The following is a 24,479-nucleotide window of genomic DNA, read 5'->3' as shown; positions in this document are numbered from 1 at the left end:
TATTGGCCAGGTTTGAAAGCTCATGCCTATAATCCTAGCACTGTGAGAGGCCAAGGCAGGAGTATTGCTTGAGCTCAGGAGTTTGAGACCAGCTTGAGCAAGAGTGAGACCCCATCTCTACTAAAAATAGAAAAATTATTTGTGTGTGGTGGTGTGTGCCTGTAGTCCTCCTTGGGAGGCTTAAGCGAGAGCACTTGAGCCCAGGAATTTGAAGTTGCTGTGAGCTAGACCAATGCCATAGAACTCTACCCAGGACAACAGAGTGAGACTCTCTGTCAAAAAGAAAGAAAAAAAAGATTATTAAATAATCATATCACCTAATTCTATAATAAAATTAACATTTTATTATATTTATCATATACTTAATTTCTCTCTGACTTCCAATGCATTCTTCAGTCCTTTTTTTGTTTTTGGATACAGAGTCGTACTCTGTCATCCTGTGTGGAGTGCAGTGGCATCGTCATAACTTACTGCAACTTTATCCAAATGCTGGGCTCAAGTGATCCTCCTGCCTAAGTTGACATAGTAACTGGGACTAGGGCTGTTAATGTTTTCTATTTTTAGTATTAATGGGGTCTTGCTCTTGCTCAGGCTGCTCTGAAACTTCTGAGATCACGTGATTCTCCTGCCTTGCCCTCCCATAGTTCTAGGATTACAGGCGTGAGCTACTGTGCCTGGCCTTCATCTGTGACTCTTTTATTTAAATGAACATTAGCACATTGTTGACCCTCAGACGCAAACAGTGCAAATCTGTGAATTTGTGGAACAAGTCACTTAATTCTTCTGTACTCTGTGCGCTTAAATAATTCTACTTTTGAGATTGAATATTTTTCCCCACCAGTGTTGGAGGTCTTTGAGGCTATTTGTAGAATGAGAAATTAACCTATGATGGTCATTCTCAAAGTATGGTCCTTGGGCCACCAGTATTGTACATGTTTAAAATATATTTCTTAGTCCCACACAGAATAAAAAAATTGGGGGAAGTGACCCAGAAATCTTTTCTAACAAGTACTCACAGGGGACTTGGATGCACATACAAAAATTGCAAAACATTAATCTGTTGGAAAGGCCTTGAAAAAAATCATAACTATTAGTAGATAATGCAGAATTTCTCCTTGTTTGGCTTACACTAGGTCCTTCTTTTATGGAGCATTGCAACCAATTTAACTCGCCACTAGAGGGCAGTGTTGGCATGGGCCTGACATGTTCCAGAGGGTACTCTTGCATTGAGACCTTGCTGAATCCTCCTTATTTGTCCTAAGCTCTTCCTCAGTGCGCGCATGCCCTCTCTATTTCTTGCCACCTTCCTTCTCTGCCAAGTTGATTTGGCTACTATGGGAATCTGACATCTTTTGGGGAAAGGAGATTTTTAAAATAATGTAAATTTGGATATCGGTATATCTCAGAGAATGTGATTAATTTTTAGAATATGTGTGCTATTTTCAGTGCTATGTATTGCTGAGAAAGTTTTCATTGTATGAAATGGGGGTCCTCTGGGGAAATCATTCAGTGTGAGAAGGTAGCATAGCATCTTTGAATTAGGATTCATCCAGGAATGTGCAGCATTCCAACAAGTCTTATCTGGCAAAGAAGTATGCGAGTCTTCATCCTACTCTAAAATCTAATTTTTTTTATGTTGTAATAGTGTTTTATTCTTCTCTCCTAGGCTTAGATTTTTAGTGTGTATGGTAGAATTGCAGTTCCCTTTTATTTGCTTCTAATTTCATTTCTTGCTTTCATTTTATTTTATTCTGGTAAATTCTTATTTCTGTCTTAGCTCTTTTTTTTTTTATTGTTGGGGATTCATTGAGGGTACAATAAGCCAGGTTACACTGATTGCAATTGTTAGGTAAAGTCCCTCTTGCAATCATGTCTTGCCCCCTTAAAGTGTGACACACACTCTGCCTTAGCTCTTACAAGTATGCATGGAGTGGTCTCAGATCTGGTAATGTCATTTAGCCAAAATTTTTACATATGGTAAAAGTAAACTAATTTTAGTGTTCTCACAAGATTATTTCATTGATCTATCTATAGTTAATCTATGGTTAGTCCATAGATTAAGGAATCTATAGTTAATCTATTTATGGTAACAATGAAGATAACAAATTATTTCATAGAGTATTGGCTCCTGTATTATTGCAGTTAGTTCTACTCATGAAGTGAGGCTATTCAGGCTGAGAAATGAAAGGGTTGGCTGGGTGCAGTAGCTTGTGCCTGTAAACCACTTTTGGAGGATGAGGTAGGAGGATGACTTGAATCCAGGAGTTTGAGACTAGCTTGGTCTCAACAAAAAAATTTTAAAAAGAAAGAAATGAGAGGATTGCATTTGATCATTTAGTTAATAATGACAAAACTATACCAGATCTTATTTTTTTTTTTTTTTATTTTTTTTTTTTTAAGAGACAGAGTCTCACTTTATGGCCCTTGGTAGAGTGCCATGGCCTCACACAGCTCACAGCAACCTCCAGCTCCTGGGCTTAAGCGATTCTCTTGCCTCAGCCTCCCGAGTAGCTGGGACTACAGGTGCCCGCCACAGCACCCGGCTATTTTTTTTTTTTGTTGTTGCAGTTTGGCCGGGGCTGGGTTTGAACCCGCCACCCTCGGCATATGGGGCCGGCGCCCTACTCACTGAGCCACAGGCGCCGCCCCAGATCTTATTTTAAACTACATGTTTTTCTGTGAAACCATATCTTTTTATGAATGTATACTTTCTACAACTCTTAGATACCTTTTTGAAAAGTAAAGATTCACTTATATTCAAAAGGCAGAACTATTAGATGTAATATGTTCAGGAAACAAAAAAAAAGTCTTATTTCATTTTGATAAAAAACAAGAACTTGAGGGCAGTGCCTGTGGCTCAAGGAGTAGGGCACTGTCCCCATATACCAGAGGTTGCAGGTTCAAACCCGGCCCCGGCCAAAAACTGCAAACCCCCCCCCCCCAAAAAAAAACACAAGAACTTAAGGAACTCTGCTACTAATTCACGTGAATTTGTAGTCTTCCACTTTCCTGGACAACTATTTCATGTCTCCCTTCAAACTTCTAGGACATCTCTCCTATTCATATTCTCAGCTGTAATAGAGAAACAGTGAACTCAGTCATTAAGGGAATTTTTGCATAGTCCTCCCACAAATCTCCTCCCAACCCACCTTCATCTATGTCCTTGTACCTTCCTATTATTCTAGCTAAGAGTGAACTGCCCAGGCTACCACTCAAAAGGCACTAGTATAGCAAATATTCTTTTCTGTCTCCTACCGCTGAGCTACAGGTTCCAAGCCTCTTTCTTTTTTTGTGAGATAGAGTTTTACTTGGTCGTTCTCAGTAGAGTGTCGTGGGCTCAAGCAATCCTCTTGTCTCGACCTCCCGAATAGCTGAAACTGCAGGCCCCACCACAGTGCCTGGCTATTTTTAGAGACAAGGGTCTTGCTTTTGCTCAGGCTGGTCTTGAGCTTCTGAGCTCAAGCAATCCACCCACCTCAGCCTCCCAGAGTACTGGGATTACAAGCATGAGCCACCATGCCTGAACTGGAGTATTTGTTTTTTACAGTCAAATTTCTAACTTTGGAAATGCTGCAGGCATTTTTATGTGAAGATCTCTCAGTGAAACCACTGCAGTAGCCTTCCTTCCTCAAATATAGATTGTATCTTTGGTCTCACGTTTATGCTGAAATTTGTGTTTTTAGTAAACTGAATTAAAAACTCTTCTTTACTAAAAAATATGGCAAGCAAATGACTTTGTTAAACTTCATGTTGTAAGAACAGAACCAAGAACAACCATATACTGTTGAGTTTATCAATTATTAATATTTTGCCACATTGGCTTTATTATTCTCTCTATATATGTATTATACTTCTCCCACCCCCATCATTTAAAAGCAAATTGCAGGCCCGGTGCAGTGGCTCAGGCCTGTAATCCTAGCACTCTGGGAGGTTGAAGTAGGTGGATTGGTTGAGCTCAGGAGTTCAAGACCAGCCGGGGCAAAAATCGAGACCCCCATCTCCACTAAAAATAGAAAAACTGAGGCCAGAGGATCACTTGAGCCCAAGTTGGAGGTTGCTGTGAGCTATGACACGATGGTACTCTGGGTGACAGCTTGAGTCTCTGTCTTAAATAAATAAATAAAATAAAATAAAATAAAAGCAAATTGCAGATCTCCTGCTGCTTTACCTAGGCATTCACAAATGACTAGAATATGATGATCAAAACCAGAAAATTAAACATGGATGGAGATACTCCTGTCTGGTCTACAAGTCTTATTTTGATGTTATAAATTGTCTGAACAGATTCAATACATCCTTTATATATTTTTTTCTTGTCCAGGATTGAATCTGGAATCACATTAATTTTCCTATCTCTTTAATTTCTTTCATTTGGAACAGTTTCTGTGCTCTTTGTTTTTATTTATTTATTTCTCTTTGTTTTTTGTGATCTTGATATTTTTGAACTGCAGTATGGGTTAGTTATTTGTTTTCATTTTGTTGTTGTTGTTGTTGTCGTCATTGTTGTTTAGCTGGCCCAGGCTGGGTTCAAACCCGCCAGTCTCAGCATATGTAGCTGGCGCTATAACCACTGTGCTACAGGAGCCGAGCCTGTTTGCTTTATTTTTAAGGCCGAATTGTCAAAGGCAGGGTCAGATTATCTTGTAGAAGTTTTCTCAATTTGAGTTTGCCCAGCATTTCCTCCTAATTAGACTCAAGTTATGCATTTTTGGCAAAAGTATTGTATAAATATGTGTCCTTCTTAGTGCGTCACATTAGGAAACACACATTGTTGGTAATGTTAACTTTGATCAGTTATTAGAGTGCTAATTTTCTTTGCTGTAAAATTAATATTTTTCCTTTTGTATGAATAAGTAATTTGTGAGGAGATACTTTGAGATTGTATATATCCTATATCTAATCCAACTTTCACTTACTAGTTTTAGCGTTTAAACTAATAATCTTTTGGTTTCCTAGTCAGCTGTAATGCGTTCTGCTGTCCCTTATGGAAGTCACATTTTATGAATTAAAAAATGAATTTCTGTACAGTTTAGTCAGAAATGGCAGAGTTGGGGCTACTATTTAGGAGTATGAAAAAGAAAAAAAAGAAAAACCAATTTAAAAAAGGCCAGGGAAAAAGTAGGTAGATATCTGCAAATTAGACGGCCATTATGCATTTTGTTCTCCATTAAATCTCTTGTTATTGTTCATGCTCTTCACTGAAGAAAATTTATCTTGAATTGCACAAATCATTAATTAAAACACAATTAAATAATTATGTTCCAAAACTCAAAGGGATGGGAGTATGTCAGAGGGACACAGGAGATAATTGAAAGAGCTCCCAGGGGCGGCACCTGTGGCTCAAAGGTGTAGGGCACCGGCCCCATGTGCCGGAGGTGGTGGGTTCAAACCCAGCCCCAGCCAAAAACCACAAAAAAAATAAAAAATAAGAAAGAGCTCCCAGTGGCCAACACTGGAAAAATTTGATCAACAAAATAAAGTAGTATTGGATTAAAACCCAGAGTAGATGTGGGTCATTATGAAAGTTTTAAGATACACAAAAATCAAGAAACATAAAATCCTTGTGGTTAGAAACAGATGAAGCTCTCCTAGCAGCATCGATAAGCTAAGGAAGTTGAAACTTGGATGGGTGAATTAGAAAGGACGTTGCCAACAGTGTTTCTTTGTGTGACCTACATAAAATGAATACCTGTGAGTCCATACTGATGTAAATAAATGACCAAATAACAAGCAGAGGGAATGACAAATCTCCTATATTAAACAATTCCAAATACTTTATGTGTAAAGTTATCTTTGCATAATTTGTATTGTTACTGTGTTTGTTTTTTTCTTGAAACGGTCTATTTTTGTCGCCCCCAGTAGAGTGCCATAGTGTCACAACTCACAGCAACCTCAAACTCTTGTGCTCAAGCAATTCTCTTGCTTCACCCTCCCAAGTACCTAAGACTACAGGCGCCCGCCACAATGCCTGGCTAGTTTTAGAGACGAGGTCTCACTTGAACTCATGAGCTCAGGCAGTCTACCCACTTTGCCTCCCATGTGCTGGGATTATAGGCATGAGCCACTGTGCCCCCCCATTATTGTTACTTTTTGGGAGACATAGTCTCACTTTGTTGTTCTAGGCTAGAGTGCAGTGGCATCAGTCCACCTTACAGTGGTCTCAAACCCCTGATTCAAGGGATCCTCCTGCCTCAGCCTCTCGAGTAGCTGGGACTACTGGTGCCAGCCACAATGTCCAGCTAATTCTTCTATTTTTAGTGTAGATGGAGTCTCTCTTTGCTCAGGATGGTCTTGAACTCTTGACCTCAAGCAGTCCTCCCACCTCAGCCTCCCAGAGTCCTAAGATTATAGGAATGAGCCACTGTGCCCTACCCATAATTCATATTACTAAGAGGGTGGCCCCCACCAAAGTCTGGGCTGTGCATAGCAACTTCCTTCCAAAGAATGCAGTATGGTGGGGTGGTAGGAGGAGGGAAGAATACCTTTGCTGTGGAGAAACTAAAATACTTGATCACAGCCTAATTCCCCCACCCCCCAAGGAACTAAAGAAATGTAATTAGCCAGGTAATCAATTAACACCAATAGTGATAAGTTTTGTTGGTAGTATGCACCCTTGAGATGACATGATGAAAAGGGCATTTTTACCTCTGTGGACTTCTCTCCAAAACCCATAACCCCAGTCTTCTCATGAGAAAAACACCAGACAAATCATAGTTGAGGGATATATTCTACAAAGTATCTTCCAAATGCTAATCAAAACTGTCAAGTTAGGGTGGTGCCTGTGGCTCAAGGAGTAGGGCGCCGGTCCCATATGCTGGAGGTGGTGGGTTCAAACCTAGCCCCGGCCAAAAACCAAAAAAAAAAAGGTAAAAAAAAAACAAAAAAAAACTGTCAAGATACAAAAACAATGTCTGAGAACTGTTGCAGACAGGAGGAGCCTAAACAGACAACAACTGGTGGTGGCGCCTGTCTGTAATCCTAGAACTCTGGGAGGCTGAATCAGGAGGATCACCTGAGCCCAGGAATTTGAGGTTGCTGTGAGCTAGCCTGACACCACAGCACTCTAGCCTGGGCAACACAATGAGACTCTGTCTCCAAAAAAAAAAAAAAAGAGAGAGAGAGAGGGCGGAGCCTGTGGCTCAAAGGAGTAGGGTGCCGGCCCCATATGCTGGAGGTGGCGGGTTCAAACCCAGGCCCGGACAAAAACTGCAAAAAAAAAAAAAGAGAGAGAGAGCTATGACAACTAAATGTTATATAGTATCCTGGGTGGGGTACTGGAACAGGAAAAGGGCATTAGGTAAAAACTAAAGCAATCTCAATAAACTCTAGACTTTAATTAATAAATCAACAGTGGTTCATTAATTATGATAAATATACCCTTCTAATATAAGCTAGAAATGCAACTAATGGGGGGAACTGCCTATGGGGTATATGGGTGTGTTATCTTTACAGTTTTTTGGAATCTAAAACTATTTTAAAATAAAAAGTTTATTTTAAAAAATTAAAAATCTGGGCCAGGCCTGGTGGCTCACACCTGTAACCCTAGCACGCAGGGAGGCCGAGGCAGGTGGATTGTTTGAGCTCACGGTTCGAGACCAGCCTGAGCAAAAGTGAGACCCTGACTCTACTAAAAATAGAAAAACTGAAGCAAGGGGATCGCCTGAGCCCAAGAGTTTGAGGTTGCTGTAAGCAATGATGCCACAGCACTCGATCCAGGATAACAGCTGAAGACTGTCTCAAAAAAATAAAAATTAAAAATCTGATAAGTGAAAATATGCCTGAACTTTCACTTAATCTCTTTTATTTCTTCAAAAGAGGTAGATCTGTGTTTTATGCAATTCCAAATGTATAAGCAGAAATTTAGTGGCTTTAGTTTTTTTGAGATGGAGTCTCACTCTGTCACCCTGGGTAGAGTCCCTTAATGTCATAGCTCACAGCAACCTCAAACTCTTGGGCTCAAGCGATCCTTTTTGCCTCCTGAGTAGCTGGGACTACAGCACCCACTATAATGCCCGGCTACTTTTTTTCTATTCTTTTTTTTAGTAGAGATAGGTGAGTGTCTCTCTTGGTCAGGCTGGTCTTGAACTCTTGCATTTGAGTAATCCACCTGCCTTGATCTCCCAGAGTTTAGTTTTTCCATTTTTTAAAAAGACAGGGTCTGGCTCTATCATCCAGGCTGGAATGCAGTGGTATGATCATAGCTTACTGCAATCTCGAACTCCTGGGCTCAAGCCATTCTCCTGCCTCAGTTTCCTGAATAGCCAGGTGTGGGTCCCCAAACATCTGGCTATCTAGTACCTTTAGTTTTATACAAATGGGATCAAACAATATGGACTTTAAAAAATTATTCTTTTTACTTTATATCTTAGAACATTTTCTTTCAGTACTTAGTAATTCTTTTTAATTTGGTGTAAAGTAGTGGTCTTAATTTTTTGGACATATAGATAGCCATCTGAGAATTCTGAAAGATGGTTGGACTCTTTCTACATTAAGTTCTTGACATCTAAACTCTTTTATCAAAAGTTTAGTTGTAAAATATGTGACTTTTAGAATGGTTTACTTTTGCCATATAAAATAATAGTTACATCACTCTTTTAAATGTATCCAAATTCTTCTAAACACATATAGCAGTTTAATTTTCAATGTCTATTTTAAAAATATACGAACAACCTGTTATCATTGGAAATCTAAACCCTTCTTTTGAGTCTTTGAACTCTTATTTCATTTTATGTCTCAGATAGACTTTTGTCCTAATGTACATTTTTGTGTTTGAATGTTTTTTCTTCATTATGTTAATATTTCCACGACTAAGCACATATGTAAACTTTAACTTTAAAAGTTACTTTAAATTTTTTTTTTTTTTTGGAATTTCTTTTTTTTTTTTTTTTTTTTGGTTTTTGGCCGGGGATAGGTTTGAACCTGCCACCTCTGGCATATGGGACTGGCGCCCTACTCCTTGAGCCACAGGCGCCGCCCTAAAAGTTACTTTAACAATAGGGCTCAAAGTATTAACTTGCTCCAAAAGAAATTATCATCACAGTTAGCAGCAGCACACAGTTGATCACAATATTACAGTTTTTGACAAGTAATTACTAACCATAAAAGTTGCATTTGATTAGAAATGCTTTTCTTTATGAAATGATGAGGTCTGTTATTTTTATCAATTAGATCATAAGCCTGTGGAAAATATTTATTGCTAAAATAAAACAGGGCTTAGCATTTTTAGTCCTACTAGGAATAGAAACTTTATTATGTGTTAAGAATGCCATAATGCAATATCATAAAAAATTACTGTTTTCTGTAAGATAATAACTCCATTATACCTCTTGCAGTTTTGATGGAAACAAAGAATCAGTACCATCTAACTTGCAAATAGATTTGTTACTCATTCATTACTTTAGGGCTTGCTTTTGTTCTGTGGAAGTGTACGACATTTTCTCTTTCTGAGGGTAATGATGTATTATTTCTTTTTAAAAAGTCTTCTATTTGCTGTATCAATCTTGTTTCCATCGGTAGTATTTATTTTCTTTGAAAGTGATGCCTTTCAGGGTGATTGGAGGAGTAGTTTCCCTCAGTTACTTTAGAGTACTGTCTGTTTGCGATACCTTATGATGCATGACTGTTTCCTACCTTCCGCCTCTGACAGGTATGTGACAGTGCTGCCAGGTGAGTATGCCAGGAGATAATCCCTCTGGGCATGAGGGCTCCCCATTCCTCTGGGTGTTGCTGGTCACGTGTCAAAGTGGCTTCCTAATATGTCCAAGTAGCCATTCTCTACTCCCACTTTGAGTTGGCTCAAAGCTGACTGTCATACGTGTATGGGAAGAAAAGCATGGGGAACATGGGGACCAGCCTGGCAGCTTCTAATGGAGAATCTTAACACCCTGCTGCCTCAAAGCTTAGAGTTCATTGAAGTCCTGCCTTTTGTTGTTTTCTTTGGATTGTGGTTCCCCTTCAGTGTGCTTTTATTTGTTCATTTTCCTGGATATTCCTCATATAATTTCTGGTCCACCTGAGTGTACTCTTCTTGATTTCTTTTTTTGAACATTTTTTTTTATTTCAGAGACAGAGTCTTGCTCTGTCACCCTGGCTGGAGTGCAGTGGTATCATAGCTTACTGCAGTCTCCAACTCCTGGGCCATCCTCCTGCATCAACCTACCCAGTAGCTAGGACTACAGGCGCATGCTATCACACCTACCTAATTTTTTTCTTAAAATTTTTATGGGGCAGGGGGTGTCTTGCTATGTTGCCCAGGCTGGTCTCAATCTCCTGACATCAAACACTGGGGTCTATAGGCTTGAGCCACTCTTCCCAGACTTTTTGTGTTATTCTTTTGAACAATAATTTTTTTCCTGCTGTTTTTAAGTACGTGTGGTAGTGTGTTTAGGCTAACCCATGTGCCTCAGCTTAATCTTTTTATCCTCTCTTAGATTTTTTTTTTTATTGCCCTCGGTAGAGTGCTGTGGTGTCACACAGCTCACAGCAACCTCCAACTCTTGGGCTTAGACGATGCTCTTGCCTCAGCCTCCCGAGTAGCTGGGACTACAGGCGCCCGCCTCGACGCCCGGCTATTTTTTTGTTGCAGTTTGGCCAGGGCCAGGTTTGAACCTGCCACCCTCAGTATATGGGGCTGGCACCCTACCCACTGAACCACAGGTGCCCCCCCCCTCAGATTTTTTTAATGTGCTCAGTTCTAATAGGACTTTATGGAAGGTGTTTTTTTTTTAAATAAGGGTTTTTTCATAATGCTGTTATACCACATTTACTTTTATTTTTTTCTTAGTATATCCTGGCATCTTCCCCATCGATAACATGAAGAGCTGTCTTATTTCTTTTATTTGTATTGCATGACACTTTATAATATTATAGTCAAACTATTAGTAGGTATTTATTATTTTTAAACAATGTCAGAATAAACATTCTATTCACATTCATTTTTGCATACTTTTATTTCTTTTTTTTTTTTTTTTTTTTGTAGAGACAGAGTTTCATTTTATTGCCCTCGGTAGAGTGCCATGGCGTCACACAGCTCACAGCAACCTCCAACTCCTGGGCTTAGGCGATTCTCCTGCCTCAGCCTCCCGAGTAGCTGGGACGACAGGCACTGGCCACAACGCCCGGCTATTTTTTGGTTGCAGTTTGGCCGGGGCTGGGTTTGAACCCGCCACCCTTGGTATATGGGGCCGGTGCCCTGCTCACTGAGCCACAGGCGCCGCCCGCATACTTTTATTTCTTTGTGTACTAAATACCTAAAATAGATTGTTAAGTGGGTATTCCAAAATTTAGTAGACTGCCAAATTGTCTCACTAAAAAGTTTGTTTCAATTTATAGTGCTCCAAATGGTGTTTGAGATTACCTGTTTTTTTTACACCCTTGCCAATACTGGTTCTTGTCAAATATTAAAAATGTTTTATTACATGGCTGCTCTCATACCACTTTCATGATATCAATTTTTCTAATTTTCCTTTTTCTTGTAACAGGCATTTGAAAATGAAGCAGTCCTAAAAATATGCATTCTTTCTTGAGCTAGGAAGAATAAATCCTATAAGCTTATTGTGTGAGTGTGAAAAGAAATTTATTTATGTCAAATGTGTGATGGAGCATATTTGGTAGCTCTCTAAATAAGGAAAATATAGTATGTGAAGATTTAGCAGGGTATGTCTTACATAGTAGGTATTTAATAGAAATCTATTAGCTTTCACTTCTCTATTTCCTTCTTTTTCTTCCATTTTATTGAAAATCGCTTTTTGGTCCATTTTACTCTTTTAAGTTGTTCTCTTTGATTGTACCTCTGGTACATGATATGATATTTTCAATGAGAAATTTGTATGAAAGATTTCTACCCTGTAGTTGTAGAGGCCAAGGGTTTGGACAGCATGTTTGTTGTCGCCTAAAGTAAAATGTTGCATTTTATATTTTACTACCATATGTTCTAAATTTTCATGTGTTGTCTTATGAAAAATATATCTATGAGGTTCTTGAGAGTGATTTGTAGGAAACTCTTGGGTCAGTAGGCTGACTGCAGAGCTAGATAGGTTGCTGAAGTGTTATATATAGTCAGAGCCTTTCGGAAAAGGTTGTACATTCCCAAATTGAACTATGCATTGAACTATATTCAATGCAATTGCAAATTAGAGCCTATGAAGATTTTTTGGTATTTATTAATATCAGATTCTGAAATTTACAAAGCAAAAAAGCAAAAGATTTTTGAAAAAGACCCAAGTTGGACGACTCGTGTTACCTTATTTCAAGACCATAGTGTGCAAATATGGTAATCAAGACAATGTGATATTGGCAAAATGGATAAACTTACAGATAAATACAACAGAATAGAAAGCCCAGAAATAGACCCATACATATTATGGTCAATTGATTTTTCACGAAGGTGCAGAGGCAATTTAATAAAATAAGTGTGCTCTTTTCAACAAATGATGCTGTTACAATTAGATGTCCGTATACAAAAATCAAAAGCTACTCCTGACAGGCGAGATGGCTCACACTTGTAATCCTAGCCCTCTGGGAGGCCAAGGTGAGTGGATTGCTTGAGCTCAGGAGTCCGAGATCAGCTTGACCAAGAGTGAGACCATGTCTTTAAAAAAAGGTGGGTGTTGTGGCAGAGGCCTGTAGTCCCAGCTTGGGAATCTGAGGCAACAGGATCATTTCAACCCAAAGAGTTTGAGGTTGCTGTGAACTATGATGCCATAACACTCTACCTAGGATGACAAAGTGAGACTCTGTCTCAAACAAACAAACAAAAGGCAATACCTGTATCTTACACCATATGTAACTTCAGACGTAACATAGGCCTCAATGTGAAACCTAAGTTTGAAAATTATAAAGCTTCTAGAGCAGTGGTTCTCAACCTTCCTAATGCTGTGGCCCCTTAATACAGTTCCTGTGGGTTGTGACCCACAGATTGAGAACTGCTGTTCTAGAGGAACACATGGCAAAAAAAATCATATGACCCTATGTTAAAGCAAAGGTTTCTTACATATCTCACCAACAGCTCAATCCATGAAAGAAAATATGATAAACTAGACTTCATCAAAATTTAAAGTTTTGCTCTTTGAAAGACACAGTTAAGGAAATGAAAATACAGTTTAAATTAAAGACTGTGAGAAAATATTTACAAAACTCATCTGATAGAGGACTGATATTCAGAATATATAAAGAGTTCTCAAAACTCAATAATAAAACAATTCAACTTTTAAATAGTCAGAAAATTTGACCATTCACTTCACCAGAGAAGATAAAGGACTAACAAATACGCAGACGAAAATATGCTCCACATCTTTAGTCATTAGAGTAGTCAAAGTAGTCCTCTACTTCCATAAATGCTACTGGTGACCTCCAGGGGGAGTGATGGTGCTCTGGTTTTCCTGTGTGGGAGTAGTTTTAAATGGCCCTGTATCCTTGGAGCATTTGATCTGAATCACTGTTATTAAACCAGTGGTATTTCATGGTAGTCTGATGTAATTTTTTTTCTTTTTTGAGACAGTCTTACTTTTGGGTTCATGTGATCCCCTTGCCTCAGCCTCCAGGGTAGCTGGGACTACAGGTACCTGCCACAATGCCTGGCTACTTATTTTTTATTTTTTTTCTATTTTTAGTAGAGGCAGGTCTCTCTCTTGCTCAGGCTGGTCTTGAACTCCTGAGCTCAGGTGATCTACCCACTTTGGCCTCCCAGAGTGCTAGGATTATAGGCGTGAGCCACCCAGCCGGGTTAGTTTTATTTAATTTAATGATAATGTTTGAATAAAATAGTGTTAAACTTGCTATTATGGATAGCTATCCTGTAGAGGTGATGCTTGGGGATCTTGGTAATTAATGATTCAGTTCTGTTCTGTTCCTGCATTTTCCTTTATTGAATCTTTAAATGTTGGACAGTTTTTGAGTACTTTCAGCTAATATGGTGAAAAGTGACAGTTTTACTAGTCAGACAATAATTAGATCTTTTTTTCATTTTTCTGTCTTATCACAATGGGTAATTCTTTGTGATTATTGCAGATACTCCTAAATCAACAGTGCTAGCCAATGGTGATCATGGAATTGAAGGAAATGATAATATAGGTAAGTGATTCCCAAGATTCCCTAAATGAGAAGCTCCTTGGAGAAGGATTGTGGTAAAAGCATATAGTTTATTTTTGATGGTATTGTTATTCTTATTGATATATTTAAGCTGAGGGCAGGTGCCACATGAAATTTCTAATAATGGAAAGAGAAGAGTGAGCTTCTTTTGACATTCCTAGAATATCTGGTGGTGCTGTGCCACACAAGTGCTGGATCAATCTTTAAAAATGCTCTTTCTTTCTTTTTTTCTTTTTTTTAAGAGACAGAGTCTCACTTTATTGCCCTCGGGAGAGCGCTGTGGCGTCACAGCTCACAGCAACCTCCAAATCCTGGGCTTAGGTGATTCTGTTGCCTCAGCCTCCCGACTAGCTGGGACTATAGGCGCCCGCCACAACGCCCAGCTATTTTTAGTTGCAGTTTGGCCGGGGCCGGGTTTGAACCCGCCACCCTCTTTATATGGGGCCAGCGCCCTTAAAAATGTTCTTCTTATTATTATAGATGAAGAATAATCATCATCAAAATGTTGTATAGGGGGGCGGTGCCTGTGGCTCAGTGAGTAGGGCACCAGCCCCATATACCAAGGGTGGCAGGTTTGAACCTGGCCCTGGCCAAACTGCAACAAAAAAATAGCCGAGTGTTGTAGTGGGTGCCAGTAGTCGCAGCTACTCGGGAGGCTGAGGCAAGAGAATCACCTGAGCCTGAGAGCTGGAGGTTGCTGTGAGCTGTGACGCCACAGTACTCGACCAAGGGCGACATAGTGAGACTCTGTCTCAAAAAAAAAAAAAAAAGTTGCATAGGAGACATTCAACCACTGTGACTTTTTAAGGCAAGTGTCTTCCCTGAATGCTTACTGCACTTAATTTGCCTTCCACAGGTCAACATGGAAACCTGTGAACAACAAATTATAAGTTCTTTGTTTGCTCTTTTGCCCTCAGTCTTTTTTTCCTTTATCTTTTCTTTAAATGTTGCTTTTGAAAGTTGTCTCTAACTTTAACACGCACGTCTATTATTAGAGCTTTGATATTCTGTCAGTTATTGCTGAATCCTGTGGGTTCCCACCTCATAACAGCACCAGTCCCCTGCCACAGTATCTTTGTAGTGAGCAAAATTCTCAGCAGTAGCAGGAATCCATAGGGATATACTTTTATAAATCTTTTCTTAGGTAGCCAATGTGGGAGTCATGTGTTGTATTTTTATAAATAACTGAAATAACTGCACTTAATTTGCAGTTGTGATCGAGCTAACACCCTTGACCCAAATGAGTTGACTTCTAATGATCAAACACATTGTTCTCTGCGGCAGAGTATGCTCTTAACTGGAGCATATTAATCTGATTCACTTTACTGCAGTGGAGACAAGCACTGGGCATGTACTACTGTGTCTGTGTTTCTTGTATGCATACCTCAGTTGTGAGAAGCCTTTCCTTAAGCTACCACAGGATTTCTTGGTTTCTAAGTCTTCTAGAACGCCTTCTGTTAGCAATGGTTTGCTCTTTATTCTGTGCCCTTAGGAAAATGTATTTATCTTCCTACTTCAGATTTATTGATGACTACGTTCTATTTGTTGTGTTAGTTTTACCCAGTGACATTAGTATTCTTATTAGTGATTCATAAATTAGGTATTCTTTTTTTTTTTTGAGATGGAGTCTCACTATGTCATAGCCCTGGGTAGAGTGCTGTAGCATCACAGCTCACAGCAACCTCAAACTCTTGGGCTGAAGCTATTCTCTTGCCTCAGCCTCCCAAGTAGCTGGGACTGCAGGTGTCCGCCACAAAACCTGGCCGTTTTCTTCTTAACAGTTGACATTGTTGTTTAGCTTCCCCAGGCTGGGCTCAAGCCTGCTAGCCTCGGTGCATGTGGCTGGCACCGTAACCACAGTGCTACAGGCGCTGAGCCAAATTAGGTACTCTTTATTTTACAAGCTATAAACAACCAGAAGTACCACCTTATTTATCTCCATGTTTTGTGAACTGCCATTTTGTATCTCAGTTGTATGTAGTATTGACGGTTTCTGGGCTTGCACTGGAAAACAAAATCATCTGTGTTGATTTGGTTTTAAAAAAATGTTTATGCAAATGTCCCTGTGATTAGAGGAGAAGAAGGTTGAACATGAACCTTTAAAAAATGAATAAATCCAGGGCGGCGCCTGTGGCTCAAGGAGTAGGGCACTGGTCCCATATGCCGGAGGTGGCGGGTTCAAACCCAGCCCCGGCCAAAAAAAAACAAACAAAAAACCACACACACACAAAAAAAAATGAATAAATCCAGCTTTCTTTAACCAGGAGAAAGTTTAATAGGGAAAGACTAGAGCATAGGGATTTGATTAGTCTGTTAAAAGAGTAGCTGCTAGGGCGGCACCTGTGGCTCAAGGAGTAGGGTGCCGGTCCCATATGCCGGAGGTGGTGGGTTCAAACCCAGCCCCGGCCAAAAACCACACACACACACAAAAAAACAAGAGTAGCTGCTGTTTCATTCAGGAAGGAAACAACTCTCAAAACTAGAGTAGGTTTCTTCTACATCAGGATGTGAAGTCTGACCGGAAGAGACTCAAATTCTGTGTAGCAGGTCTTACTGGTGTGGAAAAAAGAAGAGGAAAAACATGCAGCGTGGCCTTTATTGTTTTAAGACTTTCAGTTGCCTGGTGACAAAAAAGAACTCAGCTCTTTATGACCCACCAAGGGGCATTATGAAAGTGGGTTTTTCTGCTTTTGGATATGTTCCCACCGTTAGGTAGAATATAGTTTGTACACTCAAGTTGTTTGGGTTCTGAATTTGACCTCTTAATGTATTAAAACAGGTACTTTACTGAAACTGCATATTTCTTTGTGGAAGGGAGGGGATGAAGATTACATGTTTTGGGAGGATCTAATTTGGCCATCACTAACTAGAGCATTTAACTTTGCCATTTTGAAATTTCTATTTCCCTCAGAACTTTATATTCCAAAGAGAGACCTGCTCCATTAATAGCATATGAGAGTTATGAGCATCTTGCTGTGTTAACTTGCTGTTTACTAATGACCTGTGCTTTTTGCCCTTTCCTTCCCCTTCCTACTTCTTCCTATTTTTCTCCTCCTAGAAGCCTAGTGTGTCTCTCAACACTGGGGCTGCGGCAACACCAGACCAGTGATCTTTTCTAAGCACCGTTATACTTCTAAATCTTCAGCATTTTGCAGAGCTTTGCTTTTCCTTCCTGGACACGATGTAGAAGAAGCTGAGGGTAGTTCTCCGGGGCCTATTTCTGCTGATGCCTGAGCAAACCACCTGCTTCCCCTTGTGTTGTGCAGGGCTTGATGGAACCTCATTTCCCTTTGTGAGCACAAAGTGCAAGATGAATTCTTCTTAATTTTAGTATTTTTATAAAGTCATCTAATGTTTTTTATTTCTTGTTCTCTTTTAAATTTTATTTCATTTAATTCAGTCTCATTTTTCTTTTTTTAATTTAAACATTTTTAGTTGACCTTTTTCATTTGGATTTTGAATCTTCGACATTAATCAGGATATTGTAACACCAATGAGAACATGTGCTTTCATAAAGGGGTTGAGGCCACCAGTACTGCAGTGAATTTCCTTTTCTTCTCCTTCCTTTTTCCCTCTGTGAGTTTGCTTTTAGGGAAAGGTAAGCTTTTACGCTACCTGTGTTTCTCTGCGCCTTACTAAAATCTGAATAAAATCTAAAATCTGATAGCTATTTTAATTATAAGTTTTCAAATTACAGCAGCTCTGATTAAGCCTTGAGAAATACTACTTCTCCAAATTAAATCATCCTTTGTTATTTGCAAGTCGAGCCAAAATTGTTTTTTATTGTGAAATTCTGATCTGTTTAGGCTTAGAGTCTTCTGAAAATTTGACAACCCTATTATTATGTATAGAATTTTATAACTAGTTTCTTTTTTAATATGGTCATGAACTATTAAAATAAGAATTGAGAAGCTAAAAAAAGGAACTCAATTATAATGTTCTGACTTATAAAAATTATATCCTATATTGTTAGAATATTGGCATGTTAACCTTGGTAAAAGCTACCTTTTCTCTAACAACAAAATGAAGCTAAATTGTAACACATTTAAGAGCCATAACCAATTTAGCAGGTTTCTAATGAAATAATTACCGAATTAGACTTAAATTCTGTTTAGGATTAGTATGTCTTTGAACTTTGAAAGTGTCTTTTTATGTAGCATGCCAATGGAATTGGTGGATCACACAAAGTAAAAAGTTCTTGATCATGAATGTTAACATTTAAATTCACACATTTTGAGGATTATCTCAGTAGGACTTTATTCTTGTTCCTTATTTTTTCATACATTGTAAGCTAAAAAAAAGTCTAGAACCATTTGGGATAATAAGTACTATGTAACCTTTACAATGATAAATTTTGATTGGATTTTTAGAAATAGAACATAGAACATGGACCGTGTTTAGAAATCTGGTTTAAGATCTGGAGTGTGAAATACTTTTCAATTTTCTGTCCTCTTACTGATTTTGGAGGTTTTTTAACTTCCAAGGTACTGATTGTTTCAGTTTAAAAGAAGTAACTGATACCATGTTCAAGGAAGATTTTGAAATATCTGATACAAAAATACTTTTGAAATGGTAGAGGGAGAGTATCACTGACAGTTAAAACTAAGTCCCTGCAGCGACTTGTGGAATTTAAGAAGCATTCCCTCTGTGTGTGTGTATGTGTATAGTGATCTGGTCAAAAGGGCTAGTTTCTATGCTAAGAGTGCCTTCTTGGGCTCTGGACAGAGGACACTTGAAGGAGGTCCAGTTTAGAAGGAGGAAGTTATGGTTATATTCTTAGCAGTTGATAAAATATGAAGACGCTTTTCTGTAGAACACACTATCAAATAAAAGACAACCCTTTCCCTTTGGTGGGTATTTATTATGTTGGTTTGGGGGGGATGGGGTTGGGCAGGGAACTTTTCAAAACTGGTAGTACTGAATTTTAAAAATTATATTTGACACCTTTCTATTGCTTCTGACCAGTCCTCTGTAGCTTTTTTAAGTGATGGATAGGTGGAGAAGCCTGGGAACAACTCTCTGTTGCACACATTCATACTTCATGATTACCATTGATTTATTCCATTTTTATTTTCATTTGGTTATATTTATTTTTGTTTGAAATTTTTTTCCCCCAAATGTTTTCTTTTTTTTCAAATGTTTTCTTTTTGAATGTATGGAATTGTTGGACTTTTCTCCTTGCAAGCTAAGATTTGGTATATATTGTTAGCTCTGTTTCACTTGGATTTTTCATTATGAAAGATAAAAATTTAATGTTTCACATATAATTTTATATAAAGTAGCCAATCCCATAATGAAATACTGTATTGCCATAATGGTTACCCTGAGTAGTTTAGTATCTTACTGGTGAGGTAGCCAGACTGGTTAGGGCTGCTTTATTGAAATGTGATATTTTTCATATGCATTCTTTTTCTCTTTTTTTCCTTTTTCGGTCCAATGTTGAAAATGTAAAACTTTGTTTTTAAATAATATTTTTATAACTTTATTCATGTATCTAAGTTTGTATTTTTTGTGACTTTAGACCTCAACAGTTTGTATATTGGGACATTTAAATATGATTATTGTGCTAAATAAATTACACTAATAAATGTCTTACATTGGATGAAATGGACTGGATTTTGGTTGGAGTCTTAATTATTGAAGTATAATGTGACTAAAACACAAGTTTGGTAAAGACTCTTAAGGCCCTGGTTCTATATTTAATTTCTTCTAATTCCACCATAATAATTCCATAATTCTATGGACTTTTTACTTTTTGCCAAGTACTTTTATGTTGCTATTTTTGATTTTCAGTGTAAATTTCCTTTTGTGCAGAACCGATAAGAGTTAAGCTCAAATGACTATTGATATTTACATAACATTTGGTGAGAAAGACAGTTGGCAGGATGACAATAAGAAGTTATTTAAAAGACACTTTCTGTGGCATATCAAATATTGTTAGCCATTTTCTTTTTTTTTGTTTATTTATTTATTTATTTTAGAGTCAGGGTCTCATTTTGTCACCCTCCGTAGAGTGTCGCGGCATCACAGCTCACAGCAACCTCCAGCACTTGGACTTAGGTGATTCTCTTGCCTCAGCCTCTTGAGTAGCTGGGACTACAGGTGCCCGCCACAATGCTCGGCTATTTTTTTTGTTGCAGTTTGGCCGGGGCCGTGTTTGAACATGCCACCCTCGGTGTATGGGGCTGGTGTCCTACTCACTGAGCCACAGGCGCTGCCCCCCAAGTTCTCCCCACACTTCAGGCCTCTGGCCCCGCCTTCCCTCTATTGTTAGCCATTTTCTAATCCTGCATTTATTAGATACTTTCTGACATTACATTTAGTTCAGTCCAGTTAAAATTCCCATTCACAGTCTTACTAAAGAGCCACCCAAATTATCAAGTAAAATCTGCTGTAGTCAATAACATTAAATTTTGCAATTTTATTATTTGATAATCCAGTATTCTATGTTGGTAAGAATTCAATAGAATACCTAATGCCCTGCCCATTCTGGGTTAGTGTTTCTTTATAATAGATCGGTTTACAAATGTAATATTTTGACTGAATTAAGACAATAAAAGATTCTTTGTCTATGTAAATTTGTACAGCATAAGGAGCTTTGTAAGTTTGGCAGACATTTTTATTAAGAGTTCAGTTTAAGGCTTGGCGCCTGTAGCATAGTGGTTATGGTGTTGGCCACATACACCAAGACTGGCACTGAGCCTAGGCCAGCTAAACAACAATGGCAACTGCAACAACAACAAACAATTGCCGGGTGTTGTGATGGGCACCTGTAGTCCCAGCTACTTGGGAGGCTGAGGCAAGAGAATCACTTAGGCCCAAGAGTTTGAGGTTGCTGTGAGCTATCATGCCACAGCAATCTACCAGGCAATGTAGTGAGAGTCTGTCTCAAAAAAAATAAAAAGAGTTTAGGCTCAGCGCCTATAGCTCAAGTGTCTAAGGCGCTAGCCACAACACCAGAGCTGGAGGGTTTGAATCCAGCCCGGGCCTACCAAACAATGACAACTACAACCAAAAAATAGCCAGGCGTTGTGGCGGGCGCCTGTAGTCCTAGCTTCTTGGGAGGCTGAGGCAAGAGAATCGCTTAAGGAGTCGGAGGTTGCTGTGAGCTGTGATGCCACAGGGCAACAGCTTGAGGCTCTGTCTAAAAAAAAAGAGTTCAATTTAAGCTGTGCCCAGTGGCTCAGAATCACTCGAGCCCAGGAGTCTGAGGTTGCTCTGAGCTTTGTCCCATGGCACTCTACTGGGTGCAACAAAGTGAGACTCTATCTTAAAAAAATTTTTTTTCATTTTAAAATGCTTGGGTTTCCTTTTATTAAGACATCTGCTCAATAATATATTCTTAGACATGAAGCATAAGAATTTAAATTCTGTTATGATTTAATAAAAAAATTAAAAAAAAAAAAAAGAATTTAAATTCTGTAAGGAATAATTCACAATCCTGACTACTTTCTTATAGGAGTAAAGCTTTACCCTAGGAGTAAAGCTTTGGTGATGGATGGCAATCTTGGATTTTGTTATATATTTATCCTTGATGAGAGATGAAAGCTATCTATATTTGGATTCTTCCTCCTTATTGACTTGATAATATTGTCAGGCTGGAAGATTAGAGAGTATTCTAGGGAAAGTCACAGGACTGGTGGGGTACAGAGTATTAATTTCATTCCTAAGTCATTTGTAAAACTGGATCATCCTTAACTTTATATTGATGCTGTTTCTAATACAGAGACGGCTTAATAAGACTTAACCATAGATTATTTGTGGGATAAGCTGCTGTGGTACCATGGAGGTAAAATACTTTTATTTACAGTGTTTGGGACTAGATGCATTGCACTAAGTCCTCCACAAATGGTTGTTACTGGCTGTTTCCATTATGATCAGAGTAGCCGGGATGGCTCACATCTGTAATCCTAGCACTCTAGGAGGCCGAGGTGGTAAGATTGTATGAGCTCAGGAGTTGGAGACCAGCCTGAGCAAGAGTGAGACCCCGTCTCTTAAAAAATAGCCAGGTGTAGGGCGGCACCTGTGGCTCAGTTGGTAAGGCGCCGGCCCCATATACCAAGGGTGGCGGGTTCAAACCCAGCCCCCGCTGAACTGCAACCAAAAAATAGCTGGGCGTTGTGGCGGGCGCCTGTAGTCCCAGCTACTCAGGAGGCTGAGGCAAGAGAATCGCTTAAGCCCAGGAGTTGAAGGTTGCTGTGAGCTGTGTGACGCCATGGCACTCTACCGAGGGCCATAAAGTGAGACTTTTTAATAGCCAGGTGCTGGGAAGAGTGCCTGTAGTCCCAGGTACTCGGGAGGCTGAGGCAAGAGGATCACTTGACCCTGAGAGTTTGAGATTGCTTCAAGCTGTGATGCCACTCTACTAAGGGCGACAAAGTGAGACTCTGTCTCAAAACAAACAAACATTGTGATCAGAGTCCGTAAATGGTTTTTTATTGTGCTCAATGTTCCGAATGTGATGAGATGTCAATCCCTAAAGTCTCAGCAGCAGTGAAACAGTAAAACATTGTTAGGATGTTACAACACAGAAGGTATCCTGTGTGCTTCATCATTGTCTCATCAGGTAGGATGCAAAGGTTTTAGCTTTAGAAAAATTTAAAAGCATCAAAAATGTGACATCTTAACAGATAAGTAAATCTGTGATATGTTAAGAGATTCTGAACAGGTCAGCGCCTGTGGCTCAGTGAGTAGGGCGCTGGCCCCATACACTGAGGGTAGTGGGTTCAAACCCATCCCCGGCCAAACTGCAAAAAAAAATAGCCGGGTGTTGTGGCGGGTGCCTGTGGTCCTAGCTACTTGAGAGGTGAGGCAAGAGAATTGCCTAAGTCCAAGAGTTGGAGGTTGCTGTGAGCTGTGACGCTATAGCACTCTACTGAGTGTGACAAAGTGAAACTCTTATCTCTAAAAAAAAAAAAGAGAGAGAGATTCTGAACTATTATTAGAACCAGCTGGTAAGCTACATTGTCACTCATAAATGAAGCCCAAACATAAGGTGCACCTTTAGCTTCCTAGATACAACAGACATGGCAAGACATTCCTCCCTCACCCGCATGTTGAAATCCTAAAATCTTGAGTTCTTCTCTTTCATTTTCCCGATATGAGTTGCATATTGGGACACATCAGTACACTACCGTCATCTCATTTTTCTTAAATTTTTTTTTTTGGTTCATGGTTTTCTGATAAAAATACAGAATTTCTCCGCAGAGAAACCCACATATACCTATACACAAGATGTTACATTTGTTTCTAGAGTGTTTGAACTCACTTGAAACTAGCTCATAGACTGAGCTAAAGAGCATTTCTTAAGCAAAGCACTTAATAATTCTGTAAGCCTTTCAATTTCTATTTCTATTATGGTTTTATATTGAATATGACAGAATAGGCCGGTCGTGGTGGCTCACCTCTGTAATCCTAGCACTCTGGGAGGCTGAGGCAGGTGGATAGCTTGACCTCACAGATTTGAGACCAGCCTGAGGAAAAGCAAGACCCTGTCTCTACTAACAATAGAAAAACTGAGGCAAGAGGATCACTGAGCCCAAGTGTTGGAGTTTTCTATGAGCTGTGACACCAAGACACTCTAGCCAGGGTGACAGCTTTAGACTCTGTTTAAAAAAAGGAAAAGACAGAATAGCTTCTTTGTGAGCTTTTAGTAAAACCATAATTCTGATTTTCTTTTTTTTTTTGAGAAAAGGTCTTGTTCTTTTGCCAATGATAGAGTATCATCATAACTTTAAATTCTGGGATCAAGCCATCCTCATGCCTTAGTTCCTGAGTAGTAAAGACTAAAGGTGTATAGTACCATTCTTGGCTAATTTTCCTTTTGTGTGTGTGTGGTTTTTTTTTTCTTTTGGTAGAGATGGTGTGTCACTACCTTGCTCAGGCTGGTCTGAAACTCCTGGCCTCAAACAGTCCTTCCACTTCAGCTTGTGAAGTTCTAGGATTACAGGTGTGAGCAACCATGCCTGGCTGATACATGTTTTTTAACCATAACTTTATTTATATGGTTTGCTTTTCTTTGTGGAATGAAAACTCCACACTATGCTAAAAGAGTAGATAAAGAGTAGTGTAGATAAAGAGTAGTTTGTTTTTCTTTATTTGTAATTCCATAAACAGTACATAGATATATTTTCCTGTTATGAAAATTTACATTATAAATAGAGCCACATAGTATGAGACAAGAGGATTTTTGCTCACAGAACTACTAACATTCACATAGAGTTGCTATAAATTGATCTTATATTTTTATATGATTTTATAATTGAACAGATTTTTTTCTTTCTTTTTTTTTTTTTTTTTGAGACAGAGCCTCAAGCTGCTGTCACCCTGGGTAGAGTGCCATGGCATCTTAGCTCACAGAAACCTCCAACTCCTGGGCTTAAGCGATTCTC

General features: G+C 39.0%; 1 protein-coding gene across 25 annotated transcripts in view; it reads left to right on the top strand.

Annotated features, from left to right (window-relative positions):
* Positions 1–24,479, top strand: part of MAP4 (microtubule associated protein 4) — a 206,821-nt gene that overhangs the window by 73,648 nt on the left and 108,694 nt on the right. For all 25 annotated transcript variants that reach the window (XM_053600474.1, XM_053600481.1, XM_053600477.1 and 22 more), the window contains exon 3: positions 14,008–14,070. In XM_053600474.1, coding sequence (XP_053456449.1) covers positions 14,008–14,070 — 63 coding nt within the window. The remainder of the gene's footprint in view (positions 1–14,007; positions 14,071–24,479) is intronic.

This window comes from Nycticebus coucang, chromosome 8, assembly GCF_027406575.1.
Source record: "Nycticebus coucang isolate mNycCou1 chromosome 8, mNycCou1.pri, whole genome shotgun sequence".
NCBI classification, from domain to species: Eukaryota; Metazoa; Chordata; class Mammalia; order Primates; family Lorisidae; genus Nycticebus; species Nycticebus coucang.
This window is presented reverse-complemented; position numbering and strand designations above follow the sequence as displayed.